This window comes from Chenopodium album, chromosome 10 (assembly GCF_948465745.1).
Source record: "Chenopodium album chromosome 10, dcCheAlbu1.1, whole genome shotgun sequence".
Classification (NCBI taxonomy): Eukaryota; Viridiplantae; Streptophyta; class Magnoliopsida; order Caryophyllales; family Amaranthaceae; genus Chenopodium; species Chenopodium album.
In genome coordinates, this window is record NC_137843.1 from 41902650 (window position 1) to 41921674 (window position 19025).

At 37.9% G+C, this 19025-nt stretch overlaps 1 protein-coding gene across 1 annotated transcript; it reads right to left on the reverse strand.

The window, feature by feature from the left end:
* Positions 1-17066: 17066 nt before the first annotated feature.
* Positions 17067-17956, reverse strand: LOC145565210 (uncharacterized). The gene is made up of 2 exons (XM_081625282.1): positions 17370-17956; positions 17067-17223 (listed from the first exon to the last, which is right to left on the reverse strand). The coding sequence occupies exons 1-2, from the start codon at positions 17954-17956 to the stop codon at positions 17067-17069; spliced, it is 744 nt and encodes a 247-aa protein (XP_081481408.1).
* Between the last annotated feature and the right edge of the window lie 1069 nt (positions 17957-19025).

Consider the following 19025-nt stretch of genomic DNA (forward strand, 5'->3'; position numbering starts at 1 on the left):
CGCACATGAATACGAGAAGAATAAAGTAGAGGCCTATTATTAGGGCAGGTTCAATCTCTTTTAGGTTGGATTTGTACCTTCATTCCCGTACCCTATTTGGTTCAAGACCTATTGGAGTTGACGATCTCCTGGATCGTTAAGGGGTGTAATCTTCACCTTGTGAACGGTTTACAAGTTCCTAAAACTTGTTGGCGACTCTTTTGCTCTAGCTTCCTTCCCTTTGGACGCCACCATACTTAAGTGTATGATCACAGTGGGGTTCAAGTTTGGGGTAATGCTTGAAATATTCCCTACACCTATTGTAAGTAGGGGGACATTCCCGGTCTTGTAATGTCAGCTTCTCTTATTAAGAGGACCTAGCCGCCCGATAGTTGCCGTTATAATCCCCATGTACGGCAGAAGTTTGACTAACATCAAAACGGAATAGTACTCAAACAAGAGAACTCACAATACTCATGGTCGAGGAAAGAGGTTCCGATAGCCATAATGACAAATATACTTATGACGATTTTAAATCTCTTAAAGTATTCTCATAGCTCGATCCGGTATGGTTCTAAACCACTACCCTTGCAAATGATTTATGACAATCATGTCCTTGTAGCACAAGAAACGGTGCTATAAATCATACTACACACTAATCTCAAGTGGTCATTGATCGTCCATCATTTAAATGACCTTTATTAGGGATAATTTTCGATTAAAATATTCAACGTTCACTTAATAGGTGTTTCTTTATCCAAGACATTGTCTTGATACCCTATTTTGAATATTCTCAAAAATCGAATGGACTCAATATTTAATTCTAAACCACAATTAAATAGTTTTGTGGAATATTTAGAAAAATTTTATTCCGCTACTAAACTTTACAATGTTTCATCTTGTGATAAATGGTTTTCCCAAATGTTTAAGAGTAATACTTTTCATAAAACATTTATAGATATCACACCCATATTTGACATGCTTGATTTCTTTCATGCAATTGTGAATGTTGTCGTTCACTTATCGCATAGGTTTAGTTATGATTACTTTGCAAATCTTAGCATCTTCATTATCTACCACTTTCATAATAAGATGATAAAATACGAGTGTTATGGATTATATGTGATTTAGGATTTATTTTCCAAGTGATGGCTCCCACTCATTTTCATGTTTGAGATCTTCAACTTGACAACCTACAATCATCAACATTCAATAACGAACTTTCCATTTAACATCTTCCTTATTATTGCCTTTAAGGTAACAATATTCTCAACATATATTTTAGTAAACTTCCTGATGATGCTTTGCTTGGGTTTCACTCCAAACGGCTCACAACGATTTGGGATACCCTAATAACTTGTGATCATGGAAATTTACCTTAAATTTCCGCACATTATACATGGATGCATATCCATGTTACCATTCTCAAGCCACAACACTTCTTAGCTTGTGCTTATAAATGACTTCCTTGTTAAGGATCTGATCCTTGTTAAGGTTTGTGCTTGCAACATCAATGCTTAAATTATATTTGCCTCCATACCTCAAGAACTCATCCTCTTAGTTATTCAAGTAATTTGGATGTTCTTGATCATAATCTAACTTAGATTCAAGGTGATTGGTACTTCACATGCTCTAAGCAAGTAAGTCGTGTGATGATTCCATATTGTAGCATACATGAGGATTTAATTGTAGAATGATTCTCAATCTTATTCCATCCATGTGACATTTTAGCTCATCCAGTTTCACTAATTCTTGCTAAACTGTTTGCTATGTGATACGGTTGAAAGTTTCTACTAGAGTGTTTCTCGTTTGACTTAGTATTTAGCCTAGCTTATACTTAGTTCAAACATTTACTTAGTTTTATACATATGGGTCGAAAGACTTTCAAAGTGCTTCATGTTTAACATGGTAAATTTCTTTACTCGTTTTAAACATTTAATTAAGTCTATACCGTAGATCTTAATTCCCAATATGTACTAAGTATCGTCTTTAGCTTGCTCTATTGTCGAAAATACTTTCAAATCTAAGCATTTAGTATTTGATAGTTATTTCACAATAGAGTTTGTAAACTTCTTATTGGACCTTACAAGATTGACTCTTGCTCCCACTAAACTTCTTATTAATAAGTATTTCTATGTTTCTCCATAAGCTAATCCTTTTATTAACTTTATGAGAAAACATGTTCCAATTCCTATATGCAATGCTTCCTTTAATTCCATAATGGATTTCTTGAGCCTGCTTTCAAATATACCATTATTTAGATTTTCAAAACCCTTAGACTATTTTTATAGTCACTTCCAAAATCCTATTTTAGGAAGGCGGTTTTGGTATCTATTATTCCATATTTTATACATGCAATTTTGCTAGAATAATCACGAAAAGATTTAAGCATTCTGATTGGTGAATAGGTTATTATTAAAACCAACTCCGTGAATTTAATTGTATCCTTTTCAACCAATCTAGCTATGTATGCCTATACATTTCCACATTTGTTAGTTTTCTCCTTGAAAACTTATTTGCAATCGGGTCTTTCACCCCTTCATGCAAATTAATCAAGTTTTAAATATGATTTTCAAACATGGAGTCTATTTATTTCGGATTTTTATGGCCTCTAACCATTATTCGGAATTTGGATTTATCGTAGCTAATTTACAAGACACTATTCTCTTACCATCTAATAGTAAATAGTATGCTTGTAAGTCTTAGGTTTATTCTAACTTAATAGAAATTTATAGGATTCAATCCAAACATTTGGTGAATTCTATACCTATACGGGTTAATTGCATCAAACACTGAGTTTCAAGGCGCTTTCAAAGCCCTTTGATTATGTTAATCTTACTCCAACATTTCTGATGTTTTGTGGGTAATGAATTCTCTTTTAAGACACTTATTGAGCCATTAAGCTCCCACTGAGCCACCTAGCTCTTGTTGAGCCGATGAGCTCCCACTGAACCACTTAGCTCCCACTGAGCCAGTGAGCTCCCACTGAGGCTAAGAGTCTTAGACATATACTTGAAAATATGTTTAGAAGTTATTTCTATCCATAACTTAAGATGGCGTCCTTTCTTAGCTTCGACATTTTATTTTGTGAAACAATAGTCATTTGTGCAAATCTTTAAAAACTTTTTAGGAAGGGATGTGATCCATCATCGTTCAAGTCATTTCAAATAGCATCGAGGTCTCCGTGAAGACATACTATGTTCTTTGTGGAGTTGTTTATGAAAATTTCCATTCATAACTTTGAGATGGTCACGCTTGGCTCAAGCAAACATCGCTCGATCTAATCTAGACGTTTTGATATCTTACCAAGTCGATTCTGTACTTCACTGAACTCTTGACCTACTCAAGTCAAGTTTGTTCACATTTGATGAATATAGCCATATTCTTTCAAATTCTTTGTGAAACGTTGAAGTAACTAAATCCTCTTTAGCTTTCGGAGTCAATTGTCTATACCAAGAACAATAGCTCTTTGCTTTGTCGGTTTCAACAACTAAGACTTGCTTGCCTTAGAACGATTCCGAATTGATCTTAGAACGATTCCAAATCGATCAACTATCAAGAGCCTATCTAATAGAGCCTTGAGTATGTTCTTGTCGATGTGACATTGCTAAAGATGTTCGGAACACAAATCATGCCCATGACTTGAACTTTGTGAGTTTATCATGTTAGGGAAATGTTTGTTTATAATCAAGCATTCTTGACTCATGGATTAGATAACCATGCCATCCAAATAAATTCGCAAATATTGCTATTTACTTTGAATGTGAGTCTTTCCGTGTGTAAACGGATCATTTGCTGATTATGGAACATAATAATAACCATTGATCGTTTCAGCCTTAGCTTAAAAGGTCTTTAAACAAAACATGTGACCTTACAACTGATGTAGCTCTCCTCGCTTCATTCTAAGCTTGTAAGTCAATAACTTAGCTTATTTTCAATGGTTTGAGGTCACTTTCAAAGTGGAACACTCAAGCAGTATCCGATACTTGTGAAGATAACGAGTTGCTAAGTTAACTACAATAACATTAACTCTTTAGTAGAAATGGATTCTTATTCCTTTTCTTTGTTCCTCTTTTTCTATATTTCTAAGCATTATCTCATAATCTTTCAGAATCATTTCTTTAAGAGTTTTGACTTTTATACTTTGTTAGGCATAATTAAGCATCTAGTGCGCCGTAAAACAAAGTTCCATCTTTTCCTTTAATTCATGCTTGAATTACTACATTAATGAGTCCTACTCATCTATGTATGAAGAGAAAAAATATGTTGGTTGTCAAAACTGACAATTTGAGTTTACAACTCAATATTTCATGTTTATCAAAACTACCTAGTATTTTGAATACATGATGTGCAACCGTCCTTTCGGTCTTAGTTATAAAAGTCATTTATGATAATTGTATTTTAGAAATGCCTTTCCTTTCTTTGAGAACCACCCTCAAAGATTTCCTTTACCAATCATGGAAAACAATATAATTTGATTTAGAATACTACAAATATAAGTGCAAAGTATAACCATTTATCAAGATAATAACATAATAAGTTCGAAATTTAAAGCATTCATGCAAATTTCAAGCTTATTTAACGTCTTATCCCAAGATCCAAAGAATAAGGTGATTCTAAGATCCAAAGAATCAATAAGTAGTTAGGCATGCTTTGTCTTGTACTAACACTTATTACCCCAAGGTAAGCAACTCTTTGCTAATGGCTCCAAGCCATTCTTGGTTAGATAATCGTCGCATCTAATGCTCTCATGACGATTTATCTCTTTTGCCACGACATGTTAGGATTCCATCACTCATATCGTTGAATCTAACCAAAACCAACATGTATATGATGTCTTGCTTTAGCAAACCCATCAACATACCTTACGTTCCTAGGAATAACAGTGATGCCTCGCTTTGGCGTAGCCCATCACTACTCTTGTTCGGTTGGTAAGTGCTGTTTTGGAATGGCAAGTTTTACTCAATATTCTTAAGGACTTAGGGTTTCTATGTTTGTTGATTTAAGCGAACTTAATTAATCATCGCAACATATTGAAATCCTGAACATGCATCTAACATATCATTTATATATATAAGCACAAGCATAAATATATATTGAAAACATAAGTAAATGATGCATTTGGCAACTAGCATGACCCCTTGAGTCTTCAAATCTTCAAGGGTCTTCACTTGCAACTTCATGGCTTCGTCTTCCAAGAACCTCCGTCTTCAAGACTTAACCAAAATCATGCAACTTTTAGAATCTACGATTAGGCCTAATCTAAATATTAAGGTACAAAAATACTCAATGATTCATAGACCGTATTTAGATTTACAAAAGTACATCACGGAACGTAGTCCATATTTTCTATCCTAATCGGGCCCCACTAGTTTCCATTTCATAAAACCTGTGAGAAAATAAACATTCCATTCATCCATTCACTATTTGTGAATGGCCCATGCATTTTACAACGAAAAACAAGTAGCAATGCATCAACACGTGTAACTAGTAACTAACTTAGGTGGTTAATCCGATTAACATGACTAATTATAACTGTATAGGGTAGTTCCTGCTGAACTATCTCCCGCTCTCAGCCCCTCTAGGGATGGAGCATCTCGAGTACTATTTTAAGCCCGTTAAGTCGGTCACAGGCTCCCGGCTGCCAGCCTGACCAGGGTGAGTTGGCTCAAGGCTCCTGGCTGCTAGCCCGACCAGGGTGAGTCAGCTTCAGGCTTCCGACTGCCAGCCCGACTAGGGTGAGTCAGTCACAGGCTCCCGATTGCCAGCCCAACTAGGGTGCGTCGGCTCCAGGCTCTCGGCTACCAGCCTAAATATAGTAAGTTGGTCACAAGCTCCCAGCTGCCAGCTTGACCAGAGTAAGTCGGCTACAGGCTGACCATTGAAATGAGGGTTATCATACACTATAAATACCCCCACATATGCCACATAAAGGGGGTTGATAAATCTCTCTCTCTCTCTTTCTAAGCATATTAAGCTTTATACTCTCCCAAAAGGCAAACACTTACTTAGCCATCGGAGGGGGGTTCCTCGAAACCACCCCCGAGGGCAGTTTACGTTCTCTCTCTTGTAGGTCCTCCAATGGTGCTGACGGAGTTTCCCGCGGTCCAACCAGAGACCCCCCCAGCAGGCAACCCGAGACTCCAGAATGGTTCGGATATTCCTAAGAAATCTAACTCCGTACTAGCAAGAAGAGAGTAATGCAACTCCAGGCTGCCGCGAATCATCAATCTCCTTTAAGTCTTAGAACCGCCATAGCATCTCTAAGACTTGGGGGGCTAGAGGTAGGGGAGAAACTCTACAATGCTCCATATTCTAGGGGTTTTGTTATGTGGAATGATTCCCTCCGAGTCATATCACTAACAAATTCGGTTCTTATAACAATCGATCCTGCTCTAAAACACTGCTTCTGCTCCAAAAAAGAACAGCTTAAGCTATACAAAACTGCTTCTTCCCTTAAAAGTTCCTTCAAAGAGGAGCTCATCGACCTCTCTATAATTTATTTACACTAATGCTCTTTTATGCCAAATATTTGTGTATAACAGATATAACGGATTACTGGGTGACATAGTGCAGAAAAGAGCACCAAGTCAAGTGACAATTGATATGGAACCCTACACATCAAAGTGAGAAACATGATATCAATTCTTACTCATCAAAGTGGGATCCAAATAATTTCCAGCTTAATATGAGGCTAAAAATGAAGAAAGTATCCAAGACTTGGCCTTAACCAAGTCCAGCATGAGCATGTCAATATTCAACCAAGACATGGTCTTACCCAGGTCACACTGAAAGCAGCAGCCAAAACCTGGTCTTAACCAGGTCCAGCTGAATGATTAAAATCTACAACAACAAGCAGCAACAATTCCTCACTGTTCTTGCTTCTGTAAAGGGGACGATTAACATATTCTAGAGCTGACAATAGTGTCGTGTCGTGTTGTGTCGTGTCAATTCATACTCGTGTTTTTCGTGACTGGGTCATATCTTGTTGTCATGTCTCATTAGTTCCGTCATCTCTAGTTCAAAGTTCGCTCCCTAAACTAAGTATGAGCAGGAGGATAGTTGTTCAGTCACGCATCGCAGAGAATCAGTGAGGGGTACCAAGGATCTTTTAGATACTTCTCTTTGACACTCTTGCAAGCAAAAAGGATAGAGTTGAATGGCACCAAGGCACTCTTGGTTCTGCTCCACTTGATTCCTCAGCATGTAAGCCATCACCATTCTAAGTGAAAGGCACAAAAATAAGCCATCACCATTCTAAGTGGGCGGCATAAAATAAGCCCTCACCATTCTAAGTGAGCGGCATAAAACAAGCCCTCACCATTCAAAGTGAGTGGCATAAAGATAAGCCCTCACTCAGCACGTTAAATGGTAAAACGATAAACACTCACTCAGTATGAAGAGCAGAAAAAGAATAAGCCCTCACTCAACAAAGTGAATGGTTAGAGAATGACAAATTACCAAAAGTGTGAGTAAGTGGCAAAATAAGCACACTTATATAGACCTGGCAATGGATCGGAGATGGATCGGATGGAGCTCAATCCGCCTCCATCCATTAGCACTCCACCCATCACCCGACCCATCCGTCATCCGTCAAATCCGTCATCCAGATCCGATCCATCCGTCATCCGCGGGTGAAGCGGATGGATCGGATTTTTAGCGGATTGCATCATAATTTGTATGGATTTTCACATGAAAAGCAACTTTGTACAACTCAAATATTCATACGATAAAACGATATTGTTTGTGACTATTATAAGCCATTCAATACTCGTACAAGCCGTCGCCCAATCATGCCTAAACTAAATGAAAGAAATGGCCAATGGCCAAAGTCCAAAAAGGGCAACTTGAAAGCCTAAAAGTTTACATAATATTACATAATGATGTTGAGCAAGTTCAAAGCTTGTCTCAAAATTAAAGTTTAAACGTAAAAAACTCAAAGTTCATACATAAAAAACTCAATAGTTCAAACTTCAAACTCCAAACAAAGTACAAATATGAAATACAAGTATGAAACATAACAAAGTACACAACAATACAACATCCATCAAGTCATCTCCATTAAGTATTTAAGTAGAGAACATCATATCTCCATGTCTTCTCCATCCTACAATATATGAAAATGTAAGAGTTAATATATTATTTTATGAAAGTACATAATATGAAACATAGAAATATTAGTATGGGATTACCGAATTAACATCAATTACTTCACTTGTAGAAGTAGTCCCATTCCCTTCATCTCCCACGTCAACATCTTCTAGGATAGTTGCACAAGCTTGAGAGTTTTTCAAAGAATTTTCTTTAAAAAATAGAAAACAATATAAATCATTAATTAACATATATTTAAATAAATATTGAACTACAAATAAAAATTTAATGAGAGTATATATTACACTATTACCTGAATATTCTCCAAGAATCCAATTTTGCATACACATAAGTGCTTCAATTGTGTTGGCATGAAGGCTTGATCGTTGTGGACTCACAACCCTACCACCTATGCTAAAAGCACTCTCGGAAGCTACCGTTGAAGCAGGGATAGCTAAAATATCCTTTGCAATTTTTCTCAATGTTGGATATTTTAAATCCGTTTTCCAAAAGTTAAGGACATCAAACTCACTACTCTCGGGAAGTGTCTCGTCCTCAAGGTAGTGATCAAACTCACACCTTACATTTGCTTTTCTTTTCTTAGTCTTTTTCATCTGACTCCATTTATCAGTACCGGTAGAAGAAGAAGAAGAAGAAGAAGTTCGTTTCCCAAGAGTAGTACCAATATAAGTAGAAGTAGTAGAAGTAGAAGCAAAGGTGGAGCCATCTTTTCCAGATTTATCATGGTATTCGTTCAACAAATCATACAACAATCCCTTTATCCTATCCACCTCAACATGACATCTTTCACCATATATTTCACTAAAATAAAATTCCACACATTCCAACTTATCCCTAGGATCCAATATTGCAGCAACGGCTAGAATTCCATTAATATTTGACCAATATTTGTCAAATTTTTCCATCATTGTTGTTGCCATATCCCTAATAACTTGTTCCACATCTTTCTCCCACTCTAACAAAGCCAATTTTATCTCACAAACTTGACGAAAGAATAAGTTAGCAGTAGGGTACTTTCTACCAGAAAATAATTCAGTTGCCTCATGAAATTTCACTAACTTTTCACATATCATTTCAGCTAATTCCCAATCACGTTGATTTGGAAGCACAAACTTGAACTTTGGATTTTGAGTTTTCAAACTAGCAAACACATTCTTATAAGGTAAAGCACTTTGTAACATTAAAAAAGTGGAATTCCATCTCGTCTTACAATCAAGAGACAACTTCTTAGAACAATCAACCTTAGATGCCCTAGCCTTATCCTCAAATTTTTCAATTCTTTTTGCACTTCCACACCAAAATGCAATACAATTCCGAATTCTCTCAATCCCGGGACCAATCACATCTAAACCATCTTGTACTATTAAATTCAATATGTGAGCACAACAACGAACATGAAAAAATTCACCAGAACACAACAATGCATCATAATCAAATTTATCTTGCAAAATTTCAACCATGGCATCATTTGTAGAACAATTATCAAGAACAACTGAAGAAATTTTCTCCGCAATATTATACATGTTCATGGTATCCACAAGTACTTGAGCTAGCATTATTGCGGTGTGAGGATGTGGAACATAAACAAACCTATTAAGAATGCAAAATGTAATAAATTAAACAAACATTCAAGCAATTGAAGTTAGCTACTAACACAAATAAAGTGTTTAAGAAAAATATTACCTTAAGGTTTTGTTTCGTAAAACCCAATATTCATCAATGAAGTGTGATGTGATAGCCATATACCCCTTCTTTTGATGAGTTGCCGTCCACATGTCCGTAGTAATTGCTACCCTTCCAACATGATCATCAAACAATTTCTTCAAATTCACCTTCTCACTCGCAAACATTCTCAATATGTCACTCTTTAAAGTGTTGCGACTCATAATCTTGAAGTTTGGATTCAAACTATTAACAAATGTCCGAAATCCAATATGTTCAACTATGGACAATGGATACTCATGAAGAATAACCATGTTTGATAGCTCTTTACGAGACACCTCTTGACTAAAGTTATAATTCTCCAACCTTGTACTTGAATCTTGTTTGCGATTAAAAGACAACAATTGTTGACGAACATCAATTTTGACATTCTTCTTAGTGCACCTAAGTTCCAAATGGTCTTTCAAATGAGAGGTCCCATTCTTGCTATTGCCAGAAAAAAGATGACTACAATGTAGACACTTGGCCTTTTGCTCACCATTAATAGTCAACTTTTCAAAGTGATTCCACACTTCCGACTTCATTCGTCTAGTAGATCGTGGAGGATGTGGTGGAGGTGGAGGCATATCTCCCTCATGTTCATGGACATTAGCATTGGTTTGATCATTAGGAGTTGAATTTTCAGGAGTAATGGGAGATGGTGAGAAAGAGCATGACTTAGATCCGGCACTACTTGCTCCATCCATTATTCCATTTCTAAAACAATTTAAGTAATTAACACATTAACATAAATTTTGATAAAAATAAAAAATACATAAAGTAACAAGTAACACACTAACACTGTAACAGTTTCATGCTACAAATAAACAATTTTGATATAAACCCTATATTGTTAATTTGTTAATGAATTAGATTAAAAATATCAAATTAAAGTAACAAGTAACTTATTTTTTATAGATTAATCAGAGAATCAAACCTCATAGAACAACAAACATTAATTTTCATTCAAATAATTCATTTACAATGACAAAAAACAGTAAATCAAGAATAATTATACATATTACAGTCATAAACTCATAATCATTCAAATAAGTGAAATAATCACTTTGAAACAAGCTATTAATTGTTCATATAAAAAACCCTAAAACCCTAAGTAATATGAGATTAGAAATTTACAAGTCATAAGAACAATTAATCTACTAAAACAAGTAATTTATATCAATATTCAACAAACAATCCTAAAGAACAAGAGGAAATCGCAAAAATTTCTGATTTACAGCAAAAAAAAAAAAATACCTCAGGAAATCGCTGCTGGTCGCCGGAGGAGCACTGGAGCAGCCTGGTCGCCGGTGTCGCGGCTCGCGGAGGTCCGTCGCAGCAGGGCAGTGCAGGGCAGCAGGCGTCGCAGCAGGGCAGTGACTCCAGACCTCCAGTGAAGGCAGTGAGCAGCGAGAGAGAGAAGAAATGAGGGGTTGAGGGCTTGACTGCTTGAGGCCTTGAGGGCTTTGCAAATTCAGATTTGGGAATTGAGATGAGTAGTTGGGTAATGGGTACTTGGGTTTGGGTAGTTTACTTAGGGTTTAATAAATTAAAATTACAAAAATAACCTTAATTTTTTAGAAATATAAGGAAAAAAAACATATATATATATATTAGATGGATGGATGGATGGGTCGGGTGGTGGGTCGGGTGGTGGGTTGGATGAAGCTCAACCCGAATCCGACCCGATCCACCACCCGACCCACCCGCCACCCGTTTAACATCCGCGTTTTTTCGGATTTTCGTCCATTAAATCGGGTCGGGTGGATCGGATGTCCGTTGGGTTAGGGTGAAATTGCCAGGTCTACACTTATAGTCTACAAAGTTAAAACATGCTGAGCTAGAACAAGGAGAGCAACAAAAGTGAATTTTTCAGAGGGTGATCAAAATTCCTCGCATAAGCTCAGGTCATAATATTTCAGCCTGTAGCAGGGAGTAATCAAAATTCCTCACCTGAGCCCATATCGTAATTTTTCAGCATGCAGCTGGGAATGATAAAAATTTCTCGCCCAAGCTCAGCTCGTAATTTTTCAGCATGCAGCGGGGAATGATAAAAATTTCTCGCTCAAGCTCAGCTCGTCATTTTTAAGCATTCAGCGGGGAGTTATAAAAATTTCTCACTCAAGCTCAGGTCGTAATTTTTCACCATGCAACAGGGAATGATAAAAATTTCTCGCTCAAGCTCAGCTCGTAATTTTTAAGCATTCAGCGTGGAGTTATAAAAATTTCTCGCTCAAGCTCAGGTCGTAATTTTTCAGCATGCAGTGGGGAGAGATAAAAATTCCTCGCCCAAGCTCAGCTTGTAATTTTTTAGCATTCAGTAGGGAGTGATTTAAATTCCTCGCCTATGTTCAGCTCGTAATCTTTCATCCTGTAGCAGGGAGTGATCAAAATTTCTCGCTCAAGCTCAACTCGTAAGTTTTCAACATTCAGCGGGGAGTGATCAAAATTCCTCACCTAAGCTCAGCTCGTAATTTTTCAGCGTTCAGCGTGGAGTGATCAAAATTCCTCGCCTAAGCTCAACTCGTAATTTTTTCAGCATTCAGCGGGGAGTGATCAAAATTCCTCTCTTAAGCTCAGCTCGTAATTTTTCAGCATTCATTGGGGAATAATCAAAATTCTTCGCTCAAGTTCAAATCGTAATTTTTCAGCATTTAGCGGGGAGTAATCAAAATTCCTCGCCCAAGCTCAAATCATAATTTTTCAGCATGCAGCGGGGAGTGATCAAAATTCCTCACCTAAGCTCAGCTCGTAATTTTTCAGCATTCAGTAGGGAGTGATAAAAATTCCTCGCCTAAGTTCAGCTCGTAATTTTTCAGTATTTAGCAGTGAGTGATAAAAATTCCTCGCTTAAGTTTAGCTCGTAATTTTTCAGCGTGTAGCAAGGAGTGATCGAAATTCCTTGCTCAAGCTCATAATTTCTCAAACTTCAGCGGGAGTAATCGAAATTCCTGGCCCAAGCCCATAATTTCTCAAAATTCAGCGGGAGTAATCAAAATTCCTTGCCCAAGCCCATAATATCTCAAACTTCAGCCGGAGTAATCGAAATTCCTTGCCCAAGCTCATAATTTCTCAAACTTCAGCGGGAGTAATAGAAATTCCTCGCTTAAGCTCGTAATTTCTTAAACTTCAGTGGGAGTAATTAAAGCTCCTTGATTCAGCCCATAACTTCTTGGTTTTCAATGGGAGTAACAGAAATTCCTTGCTCAAGCTCGTAATTACAGTTCTTTGCGTAAACAACGACAACTTTATCATTTGGCAACACATCTCTCTAAGTCTTAGAACCGTGGAAGCACTCCTAAGACTTAGGGGCCTAGTTGTATCGGAGGACCTATGACAGACGACCTATTGAGTAATTACCGATAAGGTTACAACCTCAAAAAAGCTGGCATGAGTAACCTCATACCACCACTTGGGGGGCTAGTTGTACGGGATAGCTCCTGCTGAGCTATTCCTTTGCTTCCGGCCTCACTCAAGGGGTGGGGGACGACCAAAAGAGTTGGCATGAGTCACCTCATACCATCTCTTGGGGAGCTAGTTGTATAAGGTAGTTCCTGCTAAACTATCTCCCGCTCTCAGCCCCTCTATGGATAGCGTACCTCGAGTACTATTTTGAGCCCGTTGAGTCAATCACAGGCTCCCGGCTACCAGCTCGACCAGGGTGAGTCGGCTCCAGGCTCCCGGCTTCCAGCCCGACCAGGGTGAGTCAGCTCCAGGCTCCCGGCTGCCAGCCTTCAGAGTAAGTCGGCTCCAAGCTCCAGGCTGCCAGCCCGACCAGGGTGAGTCGGCTCTAGGCTCCCGGCTGCCAGCCTAAAGAGAGTAAGTCGGTAACCGACTTCCTGCTGCCAACCCGACTAGAGTAAGTCGGCCATAGGCTGACCACTGAAATGAGGGTTATCATACACTATAAATACCCCCACATATGCCACATAAAGGGGGTTGATCAATCTCTCTCTCTCTCTCTCTCTCTCTCTAAGCATATTAAGCTTTATACTCTCCCAAAAGGCAAACACTTACTTAGCCATCGGAAGGGGGTTCCTCAAAACCACCCCCGAGGGCAGTTTACGTTCTCTCTCTTATAGGTCCTCCAGTGGTGCTGACGGAGTTTCCCGTGGTCCAGCCCGAGACCTTTGCAAGTAGCCCGAGACCCCGCCCCCAGGAGATAGCCCGAGACTCCAGAAGTGTAGTAAGTGGTTCAGATATTCATATCGGAGTACACCTGAAACAATAACTAGTCAAAGTTGTTTAACCGATTATGTGATTAAGCGCAATTAAAATAGCTCAAATAAATAATGAAGCTTCCACTAAATTCCGCATACAACTTAATGAATCCGATTAATTAAGCCGGTAAACCCAAAATTTTACCAAAATTAAATTTTGCAAGTGCTGCTCAAAATCGAGGCCTAGCCTCAAAATTTTAATTAAAATAAGTAACCATAATTAAAATAATTAAAATCTGCAAAATGCAAAAATAACATAGCCCTAAAACCCCAAAGTGCCTAACTTTAAGCCTTTTGGCTTGGTGTGCTAGGCACCGGGGCATGGGTGCCTCGTGGGGGGTCGCGCGCACAGCCATGGCCCGTGCCAAGCGTCACACCCGTAGCCTAAAGCATTGCAAACGCGTTAGGCTCCCTACAGGGCGTGCTCGCAACACATGGCCATGAAGGCCTTTCGAGCTTGATGTTGTGCGTGTACCATGCTGCCTTCCAGCAACACACCGCACACACACACAACCCATCCAGGCGCACCAAGCATCGCACACACACGCATAGCCCACACACGCAGCACGCATGGCGAGAACAGCATGCGGCTGCTGCTACGCCAACTGCTGCCTTGCGAGCACCAGCCACGCATTTGAGTGGCGCACGCACCAAGCACAGCCAGCCCTTGGCAGCCACATGTGGGCTGATGTGCAGCCCGGCTAGCCAAAGGGTGGCTTTTGCCTTGGTTTGTGTGCTCGACCCTCGGGATTTATTCCCGAATTTTTGCGTGACTTACTCTAGACACCTAATTGTGTCTCCCCAAAAACCAAACCCAGTGATGAATATATTTCGCGTCATTGATTATCGAACGAAGTGAAAGTGTGAAAAGTCTTGTGATGCGGTGGTTTTAATAAAAATATCTTTTCTTTCTATTTTCGAAAATGAACTCTATTTATGAAAATGTCCAGTCCAATTTAATTTGGTCCATGATAAGGGTCCAATAATAGTGTAGTTGGATTGAGCTCAAAAAAAGCTTTCCAACGATATATTATAAGCCCAATTCCGATGAATAATGAGGAAGTTATGGCCAAAATACTAAATTGGGCCTAAAATGGTTTTATGGCCCAATGATCTAGTGGAGGCCCATTAATTAATATTCCTAAAGTTATTAGGATTGATTTTAATCTTCTAGAATAATATAGAAGGTTATTTTGAATTCTAATGGGATTAGAAATAATAATTATATCTTTTATGAAAATAAAGAATTCTATTTGGATTAAAACAAGTGTTTTAAAAATATTAAATCCGATTTTAAAAGATAAGTACGGACTTTAATTAATCGAATTTAATTAGATTAAGGATTCTGTACGAATGTTAGAAAACGTGTTCTCCATCGCGAAACGACGGGACCCTGTCGCGCGGCGACGGGCCTTGTTTCTAGCCTAGCCTTTTCAAATAAAATACCGCATTCACGAGTTCTAGACACACCTAACCAAGCTCGAAGTTGCCTTCGCCCTATACGTGAAAGGTAGATAATTTATAAGTGTTTGGTCCCAAATCCCTATTTCAATTATTTAAATTAATTGTTAGATTTAATATTTTCCTTGAAGTTACTAACATGTATATTGTTTTGATAGAAAGAGATATGAGGTAACAAAGTAAGTTGTTTTATTGTTATATATCTTTAGAAAGCATGCTTAGATTATATTAATTCCTAGTATCATGTTAGGATGTTATTTATTGCTTTCTAGTATCATGTTTAGGTTGCTTCCTATTTTCTCTATCATGTTAGTATCATGTTAGGGCTAAAGCTTTGACCTTTATTATTTAGTGACATGCTAGGATTTATTATTAATCTTGTTAATATCATGCCTAGGATCTTGCTAATAATAATATTATGCTTTGATGAGATTGAGAATATTATAATGATGATTTGTTGTATCAATATATATATACATATACATATATATATATATATATATATATATATATATATATATATATATATATATATATATATATATATATATATATATATATATATAACGTTGCTTGCTATTATTATTGTTATTGCTTGATCACGCCCTCTCTTGCAGGTTTAAGTGGAATTTGTACTTGTAATCACGCTTAATAAGATAATTAATAATCTTGTTTAGGCTAATATGGTTATAATTCAAGTGATCGTCAATAATAGATTTGTTTGTGGATTAATATTCAACCAACATATATTAAACATGTTTAGGGTTAATATATTGATTGTATGTTAGTCAGAAAGCGCACATGAATATGAGAAGAATAAAGTAGGGGGCCTATTTTTAGGGCAGGTTCAATCTCTTTTAGGTTGGATTTGTACCTTCATCCCCGAATATCCAGTCATGGTTCCAGACCACTATGGAGTTAGCGATCTCATGGATCGTGAAGGGGTGTAACCTTCACCCTGTGAACGGTTTACAAGTTTCTAAAACTTGTTGGCGACTCTTTTGCTGTACCTTCCCTCCCTTTGGACTCCATCATACTTAAGTGTATGATCACGGTGGGGCTTAAGTGTAGGATGCTTGAAATATTCCCTACACTTATGCAATTAATTTTTAATTAATTTTAGAATCAATTTAATGAGCAAAATGAAAATTATAACAAGTCCAACTTAATAAATTCATTCAAGTGCACCAAACCAAAATTATTTTCAAGAACTATTCTTTAATAAAATTGGTTCAACTTGATGCAACAAAATGAATAAGGGCTATTCTCACTATAATTTAACCAACATAAATTAATTATGAGATTTGACAAAATTAAAAGGGAGTTGTAATTATGAACATAAACATTCAAATAAAGATTCCAACTTTAACTTGTGAATCCTTGAAAAATTATATCTTTCAATATGAAGATTAATGAAATTTCTATCACAAGTTTGAAATTTTATGACTTTCATCAACTTAATAATGATTAAATCAAAAAGTTCAACAAAATCATGGAATTTAGTAACTCAAAGTTCCAACCACTTAAAATAATCAAAGATTGGATTGTTAGGTTTTTTTTTTTTTTTTTTTTTGAAGCAAGCAGGAAAATATATTAATTCAAATCAAAATCCGCCAAGGTTTTGAGTCCTTGAGGGAAGTCGTTCACACAAACTAACTCCGAATTACTACTAGTGTTCCATCTCGCAACAAGATGTGCCACAGTATTTCCTGCTATACGAACATGAGAAATTTTAAACAAATCAAAGCCTCTAGCAATTAAAGCAATGTCATCATAATTAGCCAAGAAGGTGAGCAACCAGGCGTGCAATTCCGGACATTCTTGATTCCCGAAAGCGAGTCTCCTTCAATTCATACCGATCTAAAGCCCAAACGCCTTGCCATTTGACACCCTAACCGCACAGCAGCAACCTCTGCATCCTCAACACTACAACTTGCGTGGATTCTTTTGACTACAGCCCATAGCAGAGCCCCACAATGGCCCCTTGCTACTGCGCCTAGGCAACCAAAATTACCCACTCCCACATGAGCATCAACGTTGACTTTAATCATATCAGGTGAAGGAGGAGACCAGGTTCTAGCAGATGGGAAATGGTTCAGAGTGGGGGAGCAGAACACTTTCTTCGCATATGAGCTGTAGTGATTCACCAATTTCAGGAAACCCGAAACAATGAAGCTCAATTCATGTGCCACATTCTCATGTATGCGCTTGTTCCTCCAAAACCAAATTGCCCATGCTACAGTCAGCAAATCACGCAAATCAGAGCCTTCCACTTTGTGAGCAAACCAATTGAACCTGTCAGAAAAAACATCAATATGTTGTGTGTCTTTTATTAACTCCCCAAAGTCACCCAATTGCCAAACATGTTGTACATTTATGCAATCAAACAAAGCATGATTGATTGACTCCTCCTCTGTACCGCAGCTATCACAAAGACCATTAGTCGATATGTGTCTTCTGTGAAGCTCCTTTTTTACAGCCATACTCCCTTTGCAAGCTTGCCAAACAAAGTGCCTGAGTTTTGGGGGACCCCCTTAGTTCCATACCCGTTTCCAAACATCACAGCTTGTGTCATTGTGCCCAGTGGAACTGCAGTGTACGACCCCCAAGATACCCAACCAATACCCCGATTTAACACTATATTCACCATCCTTAGCTAGCTACCAGTAGCGAAAATCATCAGGTAATGAACATGAAAGGGGGAGCTACTATATAATCGCACAAACCTCCGAGGAAAAATGTTGTTGAAGAAGCTCCACCTTCCACTCACTACATTCGAAATCTATCAGATCAGCCACACGAAGATCAGGGTCATAAACAATCCATGTTTAGGAATAACATTATTAGGGAGCCAATTATCCAACCTTACTTTGACATTGTAACCATTTACAATTCTCCACCTCAACCCATCCAAAAGCAACGACTTCGAACCCCACAAACTTCTCCAAGAATAGCTCGGGTCGTGCCCTCTACTAGCCTCCAAAATAGAGTCATGTTTAAAGTATCGAGCTTTAAGCATTGCGTGCAGCAGAGGGTTTGGGTTGTTGTGTAGGCGCCATAATTGCTTTGCTAGCAATGCTTGGTTGAAAACTTTAAGATCCCGGAATCCTATTCCTCCCATCGACTTGGGTTTACATAAAGAGGACCAACAATGCCAATGCATTTCATCTTTCTATTCATCTCATTTGATCCCCACCAAAATCGAGCCAAGAGGGCATGAATTTCATCAATCAAACGTTCCGGCACCTTAAAAATACTCATCATGTAAGTCGGAATCGCCTGAGCCATAGCCTTAATTAAAGTCTCTTTCCTGGGACGAGATAGAGATTTTTCTTTCCACCATATCCTTTCCTTCAAACTTGCAAAAATCACCTTCTTAGATCAGCCAATAATCGTCGGTAATCCCAAGTATTTCTCATGTCTTTCAACTTCTTTCACCCCCAGAATATTAACAATTTCTTGACGTCGATTCACATCCACACATCTGCTAAATACCACATCTGTTTTAATCAGATTGACACTTTGACCTGATGCTCTTTCATACTTGCTGAT